The 12,765-nt window shown below is 53.3% G+C and overlaps 5 protein-coding genes across 5 annotated transcripts; 2 read left to right on the forward strand and 3 right to left on the reverse strand.

Moving 5' to 3' along the window:
• Positions 1-1,419: 1,419 nt before the first annotated feature.
• J4E86_000903 (uncharacterized protein) lies at positions 1,420-2,658 on the reverse strand (the record flags this gene model as incomplete). Its single annotated transcript, XM_051441476.1, has 2 exons — positions 1,420-2,321; positions 2,655-2,658. 2 exons carry the CDS (start codon positions 2,656-2,658, stop codon positions 1,420-1,422), a joined length of 906 nt encoding a protein of 301 aa, XP_051307647.1.
• A 2,618-nt stretch (positions 2,659-5,276) lies between these two features.
• Positions 5,277-7,796, reverse strand: SYF1 (pre-mRNA-splicing factor syf1; the record flags this gene model as incomplete). The annotated part of the gene is made up of 1 exon (XM_051441477.1): positions 5,277-7,796. One exon carries the CDS (start codon positions 7,794-7,796, stop codon positions 5,277-5,279), a length of 2,520 nt encoding a protein of 839 aa, XP_051307648.1.
• Positions 7,797-8,174: 378 nt separating this feature from the next.
• VMA8 (H(+)-transporting V1 sector ATPase subunit D) lies at positions 8,175-9,166 on the forward strand (the record flags this gene model as incomplete). Its single annotated transcript, XM_051441478.1, has 5 exons — positions 8,175-8,189; positions 8,247-8,359; positions 8,413-8,423; positions 8,480-8,864; positions 8,914-9,166. The coding sequence occupies 5 exons, from the start codon at positions 8,175-8,177 to the stop codon at positions 9,164-9,166; spliced, it is 777 nt and encodes a 258-aa protein (XP_051307649.1).
• A 328-nt stretch (positions 9,167-9,494) lies between these two features.
• On the reverse strand, positions 9,495-10,408 carry J4E86_000906 (uncharacterized protein; the record flags this gene model as incomplete). Its single annotated transcript, XM_051441479.1, has 4 exons — positions 9,495-9,841; positions 9,891-10,194; positions 10,267-10,273; positions 10,332-10,408. The coding sequence occupies 4 exons, from the start codon at positions 10,406-10,408 to the stop codon at positions 9,495-9,497; spliced, it is 735 nt and encodes a 244-aa protein (XP_051307650.1).
• Positions 10,409-11,013: 605 nt separating this feature from the next.
• J4E86_000907 (uncharacterized protein) lies at positions 11,014-12,381 on the forward strand (the record flags this gene model as incomplete). The annotated part of the gene is made up of 1 exon (XM_051441480.1): positions 11,014-12,381. One exon carries the CDS (start codon positions 11,014-11,016, stop codon positions 12,379-12,381), a length of 1,368 nt encoding a protein of 455 aa, XP_051307651.1.
• Positions 12,382-12,765: the final 384 nt, after the last annotated feature.

The following is a 12,765-nucleotide window of genomic DNA, read 5'->3' on the forward strand; positions in this document are numbered from 1 at the left end:
GATGGTTACAGGGTAGACCCCGCCGACATCTGAAACTGGACAATCAAACCTGGTCTTCGAAAGACCCATGGACCCGTATACGGAGGCATGGGTGACGCAGCTAACAAGCAGTTCGAGGCAAGTGTAACAGCCTCGACGTTGGAAGCAGTGGTACAAAGACGACAAAGTCTATTTCGTTACGGCGCGACGGCGCTTCCTCCTTCACTTGCTTCAAGGGATGCGCTCATTCAGACCCACGTACGCGAACGTGGCGCTTGCTGATGCGCGCCTCGCTTTTTGCTTTGTCACTTGACAACGGGTCGTTCAGTAATGCTTTTGCTCGCGTTTAGCCGCATGAGGTAGGTAGTGAAAGAGGACGGGAGGCTCGTAGCAAATGAAGAGTCGAGGCGATGATGCGCCAGGTGTGGTGGAAGGTTTGAGATGCGAGGCGGAGTAGGCCACGGCCAGCTTCTGATAGGTCAAGTGCCGCTTAGTTCAGCACCACAGACCCCTTTTCGGCACGTACCTGCATTTCCACCATCGAACTCTCTTTGCCATCGCTGCGACATATCACCGTTGACAACGGCGCCGCGAGCGCCCCGAGCTGTCAATCGCGGGGATGTGGTAGCAAGCATCAATCGTTCTCTCGGTCGGTCAATAGGTCAGATGCTATCAGTCTCGCCGACCCAGAAACAATCCATCACATCGGTGGCGTCTATCTCCATCATTCCAAGGTTCTTCTCGATGGAGATTACTCAGCGCAATGACCTCTTCGACCGTTGCCTGTTTTGACTGTTGGAGGATCGCCCACGATCTCGAGCTCGCCTGTACCCGGTGCGTGCAGATCTGGGCATCCTGGCCTGCGGCACCACCCAGAGTTTTTACCTGTTGGCGGCGCCGGCATGGCCTCCGCGTGATGACGAACTACGGCTGTAAATTAAAACACACAGTCTTCAGGTGCCTCATCTCTCAAAATTCCACCGCCCAGTGTACCTGCCTACTGCCCAATCTGGCGCTCACGTCATCTCGCGACCAGCCTTCCGGACCCTTTTGAGGTTGGATCGGGCAGGGTGACATGGGCAACAACGTCTATTCAAGCACGGTCGACGGATCAGGGATGCGAGGTGGGGTGTTCGGAGTATTCGGAGGCTGCAATGAAGATCTATGGACGACGATGGACCGACCCGACCACATCCTCAATCACGGTCCACGTCACGATCGCAAGACGCTTCATTCAGCCCTGTAGACGTTCAGCCACCGCAGGCTTACTAGCACGGCTGTCGCGCGCGGACACCGGAAGCCTACCAGCGAACACTCGCGGAGTCTCTAAGCAATGGTACACTTCCCAGGAACTTTACTGTCTTTCCGGTCCGTCTTCAGGCATCTTCGTAGCCCAAGCCAGCAGCCCCAGCTATCAGATCGCGAAATGACAACCCTGACTTAGCCATCCAGCTCTTTGAGCAAGTCCTCTATCCTCCTTATCTGATTGCGCGGACCTCCATCAACCACCACCCATTCCAATAAACTTTCTTTCGCCATCTTTGCCCAACGTCTGGCATCTCCCATCATTCCATGACCTGCGTACACGTACGCCAGTCTCTCGTAGTCCTGGGCGAGCAGAGTATCCAAACCCTCTCGTTGACTAATCTCCATAACTTCTTTCTCCCAAGCAACAATTTGCTGGGCATCGTAGGTTTCTGCCGTCAAGTTCTCCAGCATCTTCCGGAGTTGGGCGAATCTCGCACGGCGCTGGTCACTACCAGCTACGTCGTATTGCGAAGCAGTGCAAAGAGAGCAAGTGCACTTGAAGTTCCAGCCTTCCTGATAGAGTGCTTGTCTGTCCGCGTGCTTCAAGTCGAGTTTTCCATACGATATACCGATTTCTTCCCCAGCGGCGATGTCCCGTTGAGCTTTGATCTCCATCGACAGTGTCTTCGGAACAAAGCGCGCGTGCGCATTGGGTTGGCACGCGTGATTGATCCGGGCAACGGAAGGGAAGAGACACATGTAAGCGTCGTCTACTTCGCCATCAGCGAGCTGGCATGCGAAAGCATTCGTCTTCATGATGTCTTCAACTTTGCTGCCACCCAGACTCTGATCCAATGCGAGCACCGAGTTCCGATCTGCCTGAGGTAATCGATCAAGTGCGGCACTGAAGAGTGTTTGGCCTTGCGCACGCGTAACTTGCGTAGGAAAATGCGAGCTCGCGATGATACGCGCAGTATCGAGTAATATCGTTTCTCCTTTCTCCAAAGCCTTTGTGGTGATTAGGCCTTTGCCCTTGCCCGAGAAGGCCCGAACTTCGAGACCATCATGTAAGCCCTGGTGTTCCCCGTTCAGAGCTAGGAAGGCCGCAGATATCGCATTTGCAGCTACAGGTCTTGCGATAATGCTCAAAGCATGTCCGCCTCTTGTTTCGGAAGTCGTGTAGGTGCAATATTTCTTCTGCTTCCCTTGAGCACAGGCTGGATCGTGCGACCACGGTAAGTGCTGAAGGGGCGTCTCTTTCGGCAATAGTTCTGAATTGCCGGTGGTGAATGGACAATGTGGTAATTGGAGTGGCAGTTGAGCTTGGACCGCGAATTGATGCGGCGCGTTTGGGCATTGCGGTGACGCATAGGCGTACAACCCAAATGCGCATGTCGCGAACGACAAGATCAGAATCCGCATACAACTCATGATGGTAATGGAATGTCTACGGAACGCATCACGGAAAGCGGTTGAGATGTCTACTTCTCTCCTCGCGTCTGTAACACTTCTGAAACAGGAATCGCTGGGCAGCTGCGTCTTGCGCACAACATATTCTGCGATACCTCAAAGCCCAACATTTCGACTTCATCACGACATACTTCTGTCAAATTTTTCGTCATCTCGTGCCTGAACACTTCGTGGGATGGTGGTGAGCAAGTTGAAGCGGACCCATGACTCGACTGCGCCTACCAATCCATTTGAGGACGCGCCAGCAACGCCACCTATCTTGACAGGGCCACGATCAGCACCGTGCCATTCGAAACATCACCACACCACCACATATCGTTCTTTTGATCTTCAGGGCGAACAGATCAGTGCACGCTATGCGGCTGAAGCCGAGAAGGCCACGATGGGGCCCAGCCTGCTGATTAACTCATCTCCACACCAGCGCATCCTCGTCATACTTTGACGTGGTAGCACACGGCTGTCAGGCTGTTTCATATCGCGGATCGTGCCACAGGTTGCCGGATGCCGTGCCACCAGTTGTCGCACAGTACGAACTCTACGAGATTGATTATATCACAATAAGAGTACGAGGGCTTTTTGAGGTAGTGACAGGTGACACCCAGACATCGACGAGGATGGGCCTGGTTACTTAAAGGGGCATATTCATGTGTTCGACCTGGTACTGGGATAGACCTTCATCACGGTGAACACGTAGAGGGACTCACTCGCCCTTCTGCCTGAAGGAGAGAAAGTTTAGTGCAAAGTTTGGCAGAAGTCAACGACACGTTGGGCTTCAACTGCCGACCATGCAGGTTCGGAACGGAGTCATCACGACATGATCAGTCAATGGTGCTATCAAACACTGCGTGAGCATGCGTGAGGCCACGAGCAGTAGGTGACACGCAACGTATTTTGGGTAATGAGCAGCGATGGAGGAACCCTACTCTTACTATTCAAGACGAAACAAAGCGTGATTTCCCTCCTACCGAGGTGATTTTTCGCCAAATCACTTATCTTTACCCTTGTAACACATCTTTTCAACTTGGTGGCACATATCTTCACATGGGATCACTACAGAAGCATGCCGCTTCTGAAGTGTCGCGTCTAACCGACGAACGCTGCGATTACTGCACCGCGAGACCTTGAAACCTAAATCCCGCAGCCGCGTAACCTCAGTGCGGTTCATTAGAAATGTAAGACAAGACGACCGAGAACCTGACCGCTTAACGTACCGTTCTACTGTTGTCCGCAACGAACCCAATGATGCGTGCGCGTTCGATGTAAGCACGCCACGCGTCCCAAGGCTCTTTCCCTATCACGAGTCACCACTACCACTTCCCCTTCTCCTTCCTCCCGGGAAAACGATGCTAAAAGCAACGAACAAAACCTGGGCATAAATCGAACCCGTGAACGTAGCAAGTATGTAGACACGAGCAAAAAAAAGGGTAGCCAGGACAACATTTAGGCTTCTACTGTCCAGTTCTGTGAACGGAAGAAGAAGCCCGTGAACCAGGTGGATACAAGATCCAATCAGACAAGCCTGTATCACTGAATGAGCACGAAACTCATACTGTTATACGCTCGTGCACAAGATAGACTCCAGTATCGGATTACGGTTGCTCAAAATGCAATGTGCGGGCATGATCCAGTGTAACTGCCTCAGATCGTGACAAAAAGCTTCAGCTGCTCCTTCCTACCGATGCCGCAGTCTTAGTTAAGCGGAGAACAGAGTGCGTGGCAAAGCACGTGGATGTGTCCCCACTTCTTTCTTCACGGAGAAGGAGTATCCGGCTCTTGGAAAGTAAGACACAAGGAGTGCGGTATCGGAGCTCCGTACATGCGGTTCACGTGTATTACAAGAGGAAATCAAATAGGCTCCCTGCGATGAAGTGGCTCGAGAGCTTGTGATCAGTAACTTCTAATGCTGATGACAAAATCAGACGAATATCGACATGCTTTAAGACCTAGTGTTGCAGTGACTTCGCGTAAGCGATCAAGTTGTATGTGTCTAACTCCAATGGATCCAAGTATAGACCCAAATATAGAAACAATGTACACGTCACGGCAGAAGCGAAGGCATTGATTGCGGAGTGAATAGTGTTTGTTTTTGGCTAGATGTTTTATATGACATGATGAAGCTGAGAAGATGTTGCCAAGAACATACAGTTTGTTTGACCACTCAACAAAAGAAATCGGCCCAACCACCAGGGGCTCTCTTCAGAGCAAGATGCCACTGACATCGTTCGCGCAGAATCCCTCACAAAGTAAAAGAACGCCGTAGATGCAAGAACGAAAAAGGTTGAGACAAGTTGTCAAGGTATCGATCGAAGTCGAGTAAAACACAAAGATCAGACTGTCGAAACCTCAAATTGGTGGAGGTCGAAGCAAGGGAGACCGCACTGGGTCAACCCGAATGTACACGCAAAGCAATGAAATATTCCGGAGTAGCATGGTAGCCTGCGAAGATAGCCAGGTGTGTTGTTGTCACCTTTCTCAAATAACGCCAATGTAAATGCAAGTCTTTCATCCTAATCCACCCACCCTTGACCTAATTGTATACCCTGAAGGTGCCCTCATTGAAAGGAACCTTGGTTCGTGAATCATAGGTCGTCGTCGTCCAGATCGATCGCATCGGGGTTTGCGGCTGCCTCTTCGGTAGGCTTGATGTTGCCACCCTGAGGACCGGTACTGGCGGCGACGAAGCCAGCTGGTGCGCGTGCTTGACGCTCGAGAGCGGCCATTGCATCCTCGCCAGCAGCATCGGTAGCGTCGCCGTCTTCGTCGGCGGGTGTACCGTTCTGTTGACCACGAGCGACAGCCTGGGAGGCGATGAAGTTGACGTCGGTATTGTACTGAGCCTGGACACTGCGCTTGATGCGTAGCATTTCCTTGTACGTGTCTTCGTTGCCATGCTGGACTTCGAATGACTCCCACTTCTTCCAGAATTCGGGGCTTGTTCTTGGGTCGCAGAACTGACTGGCATGTCCATAGATTGCTCGGGCTCGGTCGATTTCTCCCAAGCGACGTTCCATCTCGGCAAACTTGAGGCACATTTCCTTGGCTTCGCCGTCGGGTAGGGCGGCAATTGCGCGCTCGTAGATTGGTCGAGTGGAGGTGAGACCAAAGTTCGAAGCTGACTTGGTGATGTAGAAGTTGAACATCTCCAGCCTGTCCTCGTCTGCTACAGCGCGTGTGGCGCGTTCGTAAATGCGCATGGCATGTCTAGCTAGACCGCGATCTTCTTCAAGCGCACCATACATCAAGTACAGTACCTTGGCGAACTTTGGCGGGCAGTCCTCCACAGCCTGTTCGAACAGGTCACGCAATCGTTCCATGCCAATCTTACGGTCCACGGCCTTGGTGAGGTACAAGTTCCAGATCTCGAAAGCGACGGGGTAGCTGAAGAGGTCGAGGCCGCGCTCGTAGACCTTGAAGCAGTCTTCGTAGTACTTGTTCTCCTCCAGCAGGTTCGCGTAGTTGACGATGGTTTGCGGTGTTGCGATGCGAAGCTCGAATATTCTTTCATACACCTTCTTTGTCTCCTCCAGGGTGCTGACACTCTCGACAAGATCGACGTAGAAGCTCCACAACTTCCAACTCTTGTGTACACGCTGTTGTGGTGATAGCGACTCATCGAAGTAGTCAACATTCGACCGCTTAGGGGCTTGCGTAGCCTTGGCCATGATGTCCACGGCTTTGTCGAAGTTTTCGTTGCGAAGCTCCATCTCGGCCCATTCGCACCACATCTCAGCGAGCTCGGAGACTGACTTGAAGGGCACCTTGACAGCCTTCTCCATGATGACACGGGCATTCTTGAGGTCGCCGCCTGATTCGTACAGTTTGGCATAGTTGGCCCAGAGCTCGTGAAACTTGCCGAGTGCCTTCTTGGGGTTGATTGCCGCAATAGCGTCGGTGTAGGTCTGGACCACCTCTTTCTTGTTGTCACCCCAAAGAGCGACGCGTTTCTCCCATTCGATGACATTGTGCGGGTTCTGTCGAAGCATGACATCATTCAGCAGGAAGGGCCGTCTTTGCATGAGGGATTCGAAGCGGACCATCCGGATGTCAAGGTCCGCGTCAGCAGCCTCGTCGATCTTGCCCTTCTCCGACCGAACAGCGGCCTCATTGAGCTTGATGCCAATCATGGCCTCCTCGGCCTCCACGTACGTGTCAAAGACGATGGAGAAGTCGCGCACAGTCATGACTGTGGTGACAGCCTCCTCGAAGACGTCGCGGGCTTTCTCGTACTCGCCCCTATGCATCCAGTACCGCGCCAGACCGACCCAGAGTATGCCTCGCTGATCGGGGAACTTGGAGATGCCGCTCTGGATGATCTTCTCCACGTCGATGCCGCTGTCGTCGCTGGTGTCGATTTCCTTGGCGTGGTCAATCATCAGATCGATCATCTCGGTCCAGAACTGGAAGGGTCCCTTTGCCTCCTTGCTCTTGAAGCGCGGGTTGTTGAGGATTTCCATGTACTTCTTGACGGCCTCGGTGTACTTGCGCATATCCTTCAACAGCTCGATGAAGTCCTCGGCGTCTTCGGGGTGGATTTGCATGTAGCGACGCCAGATCTTGACGGCCGTCTCGCCTGACGCAGACGTCGCGAACGGTCGGTAGAGAGCCCATATGCGGTTGTGCTGAGTCAGAGGCAGGGCGCGTAGGGCTCGGTCAAATGTACGGCGGGTAGTGGTAACGAGGGGCTGCTGCATGAGGAAGTTGAGGTACATCTCCCAGATGCGCGGCATCTTGTTGAGCAGGACGAGAGCGCGTTCGAAGAGGGCGTTGACCTTGACATAGTGGGGCGCGAACTTGGCCGGGTTCTTCTTTGCGAGGTGCTTGGTGCGCAGCTCGAGGTACAGCTTCCATAGCTTGTACGAGCGCGGAAGCGTCGTGACGGCGCGCTCAAGCACAAAGGCCTGCTCCAGGATGCTCCCACGTGACTTCTTGAAGCTGTAGTAGTCGAGCCAGGGCTTCACGCTGCCGGCGTTGCGCTGGATGTCCTGCTCGTACGCGACGTCCTGGTCGGTGATGAGGAAAAGGTCCGCCGAGGGCTCCATCTTCCGCTTGGTGGGCCGCGAGAGGCTCGCGGTGACGGTCCTGAGGAGTTCGCCGGGCATGATTGCGCCAGAGCCAGGGCGTGTGTTGCCCGCGGTGGGCAGGAGGGCGATGGGGTGCGGTGTTGGACGGCTGACGAGGCGTGTCGAAGTGTTAAAGTTCTGAGGAAAGAGCGATGGTCAGCCGTCTCCTGCAGCCAATAAGCAACGTGTATTCCGAGGACCCGCTTCTCAGTGTTGGTAGGCGCGCGCGCACGGGTCTCACATCCATGGATAGCTAGCTCCCCGGCATAGCTGCGTCACGTTCCGCTGGATTCACCTGGCCGCACTGCGCACGCTGACTGGCTCCGAGACACCTCCCAGAATATCTCCGGTCATTGTCAGCCTCTACCCTCGGTTTTAGCCCCATAGCCTTCTCCACCAACTGTTCGAGCCGCAAACATGTCTGGCAGCGGGGTACGCCAGCCCGAGCTATGCAATGCCCAGGACATCTGATGCTAACACGACCCTCAGGCACGAGAGGCCGTCTTCGCGACGCGGCAGTCGCTGGGTCTGATGAAGGGCAAGCTCAAGGGCGCCCAGACCGGCCACGACCTGCTGAAGCGAAAGAGTGAGGCCTTGACCAAGTATGCACTCGCCGTCTCCAGTCCACTCGTGAAGCTTTGCTGACCACATGCAGGCGCTTTCGAGGTACGACTACGCTATATACACCCCACCATCTGCCCTTGTAACTGAAACCGTTCCAGAAATAACGCGCCGTATCGATGAGGCCAAGCGCAAGATGGGCAGAGTCATGCAAGTCGCAGCTTTCTCCCTCGCCGAAGTTACCTACGCCGTCGGCGGCGACATTGGCTACCAGATTCAAGAATCCGCAAAGCAAGCCCGCTTCCGCGTACGAACGAAACAAGAGAACGTCTCCGGTGTCTTCCTCCCACAGTTCGAAAGCTTCACCGTCGAGCAGAACAACGACTTCGCCCTGACGGGTTTGGGCAAGGGTGGTCAGCAAGTACAAAGATGCAGAGAGACGTACGCAAGAGCGGTCGAGACTTTGGTGGAACTGGCTAGTCTACAGACTGCCTTTGTCATTTTGGACGAAGTTATCAAGGTGGTCAACCGCCGTGTAAACGCCATGTGGGGTATCCTTTCCTTCCAGACAACTGCCGAAGCTAATAGCCAACAGTGAGCACGTCATCATCCCCCGTACCGAAAACACCATTAAATACATCAACTCTGAGCTTGACGAGCTCGACCGAGAGGAGTTCTACCGCCTGAAAAAAGTGTCCAACAAGAAGCAGAAGGATGCTGCCGAGGAGGAAGCCGCAAGGGTGGCGGCGAAGCAGAAGAACGAAGAGACGGAGAGTGAGGCACGAGAAGATGCTGCCGAGAGCAAGGACATGCTGGGCGACGAGGACAACGAAGATGTCATCTTCTGAGCGCTCTACAGGCGACTAGTAGGGCCCGTCCGTGTAGTGTCGTCTGCGGCCCATTGGGCGCTGGATCCACCTCTCTAGCTCTCGCTCGCCAACGTCTCGCATGTAGACATGCACCTTCCAGAATGCTGATACGGAGTCCGTGGTCCAAGTTCCGTTTGGCATCCCGCGCGGGGCGTTTTCGACCAAGCTAAATAAGAGATAAGCATTGTGCCATTTAATGTGAACGTTGGCCTTTTGATAATAAGACTCTATTGTGCCGGTCTGTATCTGTCCCGAACAAGGTATCATAAAATGCATAAATCCATAGCAATAATCCATACGCAGTAACCTACTGTTGCCGCTGGTAGGTGACTTTCATAGGCTTGCCCTCTGCGCCGATCGGGGTGTTGGCCGTCGATTCTTTCGCTGTAATCGCAAACTGCTCGTTCTCGAACTCCGCAAAGGCCACAGCCCTGACCGAGACCAAGCGCACTTCCTTGAAGCCTTCGAAACGCTCGAAAATCGTCGTAAGGTCGTCCTCGTCGACATCGCGGGGGATGTTCTGCAGGAAGAGCGTCTTGTTGGGTCGTACGTATTCGTCGGGAACAGCGGCTGCTCCGGTTTTGGCTGCGCGAGGCTTCTCGGCGGCGACTGGGTTGGCTTGCGCTTTCGCGTCTTCTTCGGCGCGCTTGAAGTCTATGGCAGTTAGTATGGAGCATCCTCAGAAGTGGTAGGAGATGCGCACCCCTAAGCGTCAGGCGCTTCCGCTTGTGATCGTCGAACAGTTCCGGCGCCTTTCGCTTGACTGTCTCGTCGCTGTGTGTCTTCGCCCTGTACACCTTCATGACCTTGCCATACATCTCGAAGCCGTTCATCTCCTCTACCGCCTCCAGCGCAGCTTTCTCGCTGTCAAAGACAATAAATGCCTGGCCCTTCCGCTTCAGACTGCTCTTTGCGATAACATCCAGGATCGGACCGTAGTATTGGAAGACCCGTGTCAAGGCTTGCTTCATGGTATCGATCTTGACGCGCTCCTCGAGGTTGTTGACCTAGTGCTGTCAGCAATCGCGCCACCGAGTGCAATGTGAGTGCGTTGCTGGCGCGCTCGTGGTCCAACTCACGTATATACTATATTTCTCGATTAGCATCAAGGGGACCTACCTTTTGGGCATGATCTTGCACTTACGTTTCGATGGGCACTGGGTATTTGCTGGGGTCTACGAGACCGCCGCCCATTACTACGCCCTCCATCTTGTCCGCCATCTTGAAGCGACTGTTGTGTGGGTAGTGGAGTTGTATGGCGTGGTCTCACTTACCCGACGAAGCTGTCGGGAGCTCGAATTCGAGATCCGCGCCAAGCACGCTAGGCTGCGTCCGCACGTGATGACGAACACCAGGGCCCGGGGACTTCTGCACCTGCAGAAAGCTATGCAAGGGTCGACATACGATGTATCTCCAACGTTTTGAACTTTGCGAAAGCTCTCACTATATGTCACTAAGCAGTTTGACACAATTTTTCTCCTCCTTTAAGTCGTAAGAGCGGTCGGACGACTGAGAGTGTATGGTTGGAGCCGCCCCTCATCCTTGATAGAGCGCGTTGTTCTTTTGCTGCTGACAGCTATCAATTCTCTCTACCGATCACTGATGCACTCAGAAAAGGCGCTTACATCCTTCATCATGAGTACTGACGTCAGCATGCGTCTGAGCTGATGAGGCTCGTGCGGAAACTTCTCTCTCAAGCCTTTCCAGAACTGACAAACATCAATTTTGCATCTCATCACGTCGTTGACTGTCAAACCACTTTGGCAATGCCACCACCAGGATTACGATGGAGGTCGCATCCGTTGTTCATAGTCTTTACTGTGGGAATGGGTGCGTTCGTGGATCTCTTCTTGTACGGGCTCATCGTACCAGTACTGCCGTTCCTGCTGAAAGACCGCATCGATCTCCCTGACTCTCAGATCCAAAGCACGATATCGAACCTCCTAGCAGTCTATGCAGCAGCTTCCTGCATATCTTCACCCATCGCAGGCTTCCTAGCGGACAGATTGTTTTCGTCTCGAAAGCTACCCTTCCTCCTCGGGCTCATCCTGTGTCTACTCTCGACCATTCTTCTCGCTCTTGGACGTAGCGTTGCTGTTCTGGGCATTGCGCGGTTTCTGCAGGGAGCATCGGGAGGTGTCGTGTGGACCATCGGCCTTGCTATCTTGGTTGAGACCGTAGGCCGCGAGAATTTGGGCAAGACTATGGGAACTATCTTCAGCTTCATATCGGTTTCCACGCTTGTCGCACCTATTGTTGGCGGTTCGTTGTACGCGAAGACTGGATACATGGGTGTTTTTGGCGTGGCTATAGGGTTGATTGGCATAGACTTCATTTTGAGATTGCTCATGGTGGAGAAGAAGGTGGCTGAGAAATACTCTACTCCTGAGACACATGCCTCTGAACCGGACCGGAGCAACGAACAACAAGATACGGAACAAACCCCCCTTCTACCAAATGGTCCTCCCACGCTCGATCGCTACCGTCTCTCCAAACCATCGAATCGCTTCACACGCAATCTTCCCATCCTCATGCTGTTTCGCCATCCAGGTCTGCTAACCTCCGTATGGATTGGATTTGTGCAAGCTCTCCTTCTTGGTTCTTTCGACGCTACTGTACCGTTGGTAGCTTCGGAGCAACTAGGTTTTGACAGTCTCAAAGCTGGACTGCTCTTCCTACCACTAGGCGGTGCGGATTTCCTGCTGGGTCTAGTCTTCGGCTGGTGTGTCGACCACTATGGCACAAAGCCGGTATCAGTCTTTGGATTCATCTGGCTGATACCAACGCTTGTATTACTCCGACTTCCGACTGAGTCGAGCATCATCGAGAGATTAGACAATGGTCACATCATCGCACTCTATTCTGTATTGTTAGCGATGAACGGACTCGGTCTGGCGGTCATCAACAGTCCTAGCATTGTCGAATCTGGGACTATCGTGGAGAATTACTACAAGGCGAATAAAGACATGTTCGAGCAGGCTCCTTTCGCCCAACTCTACGGCATCAACAGTATGGTGTGGAGCGGTGGGCTGACTGTAGGCCCACTGCTGGCTGGGTATCTACGAGATAAAATTGGGTACGGCAACATGAATGCCGTGCTCGCTGGTATCTGCGCTTTCACAGCAGTTTTGGCGGCGCTCTTCATCGGTGGTAGAGAAAAGGATCAGGACGCGTCTAGCGAGAACGTTGAGTGAATTTCATTTCGTATTTTTGAGTATCATATTGTAGCATTAATACACCTTCTCTCGTTACGCAGCATAACCATCGTTCAGACACTCGAGCTGATCAGCCACGATGTCTGCTGAGAAGCTTCATCCTGCCGGCCGATGCTGATCAAGCTATTGCAACGCCCTAGTTCTGGCCGCAAGTACAGTCGTCACCCGAGCCGCTGAAGTTCTTTCCACAATATCCACAGCGGGGACCGTTTGTAGAAGCAGTATTGCAGGTGGTAGTTGACACTGTAATAGTTTAGCAGAAAAGCAAGGCAGTACAGCTCAATAGGTACAATACGTACTGACTATTTTCGTTGTTATAGATTTGATGGGAAGGCTGTATGTTGGTGCTTTTGGCTGTGCAGG

This window comes from Alternaria arbusti, assembly GCF_024043155.1.
Source record: "Alternaria arbusti strain BMP 1465 chromosome Unknown scaffold_1, whole genome shotgun sequence".
Lineage (NCBI taxonomy): Eukaryota > Fungi > Ascomycota > Dothideomycetes > Pleosporales > Pleosporaceae > Alternaria > Alternaria arbusti.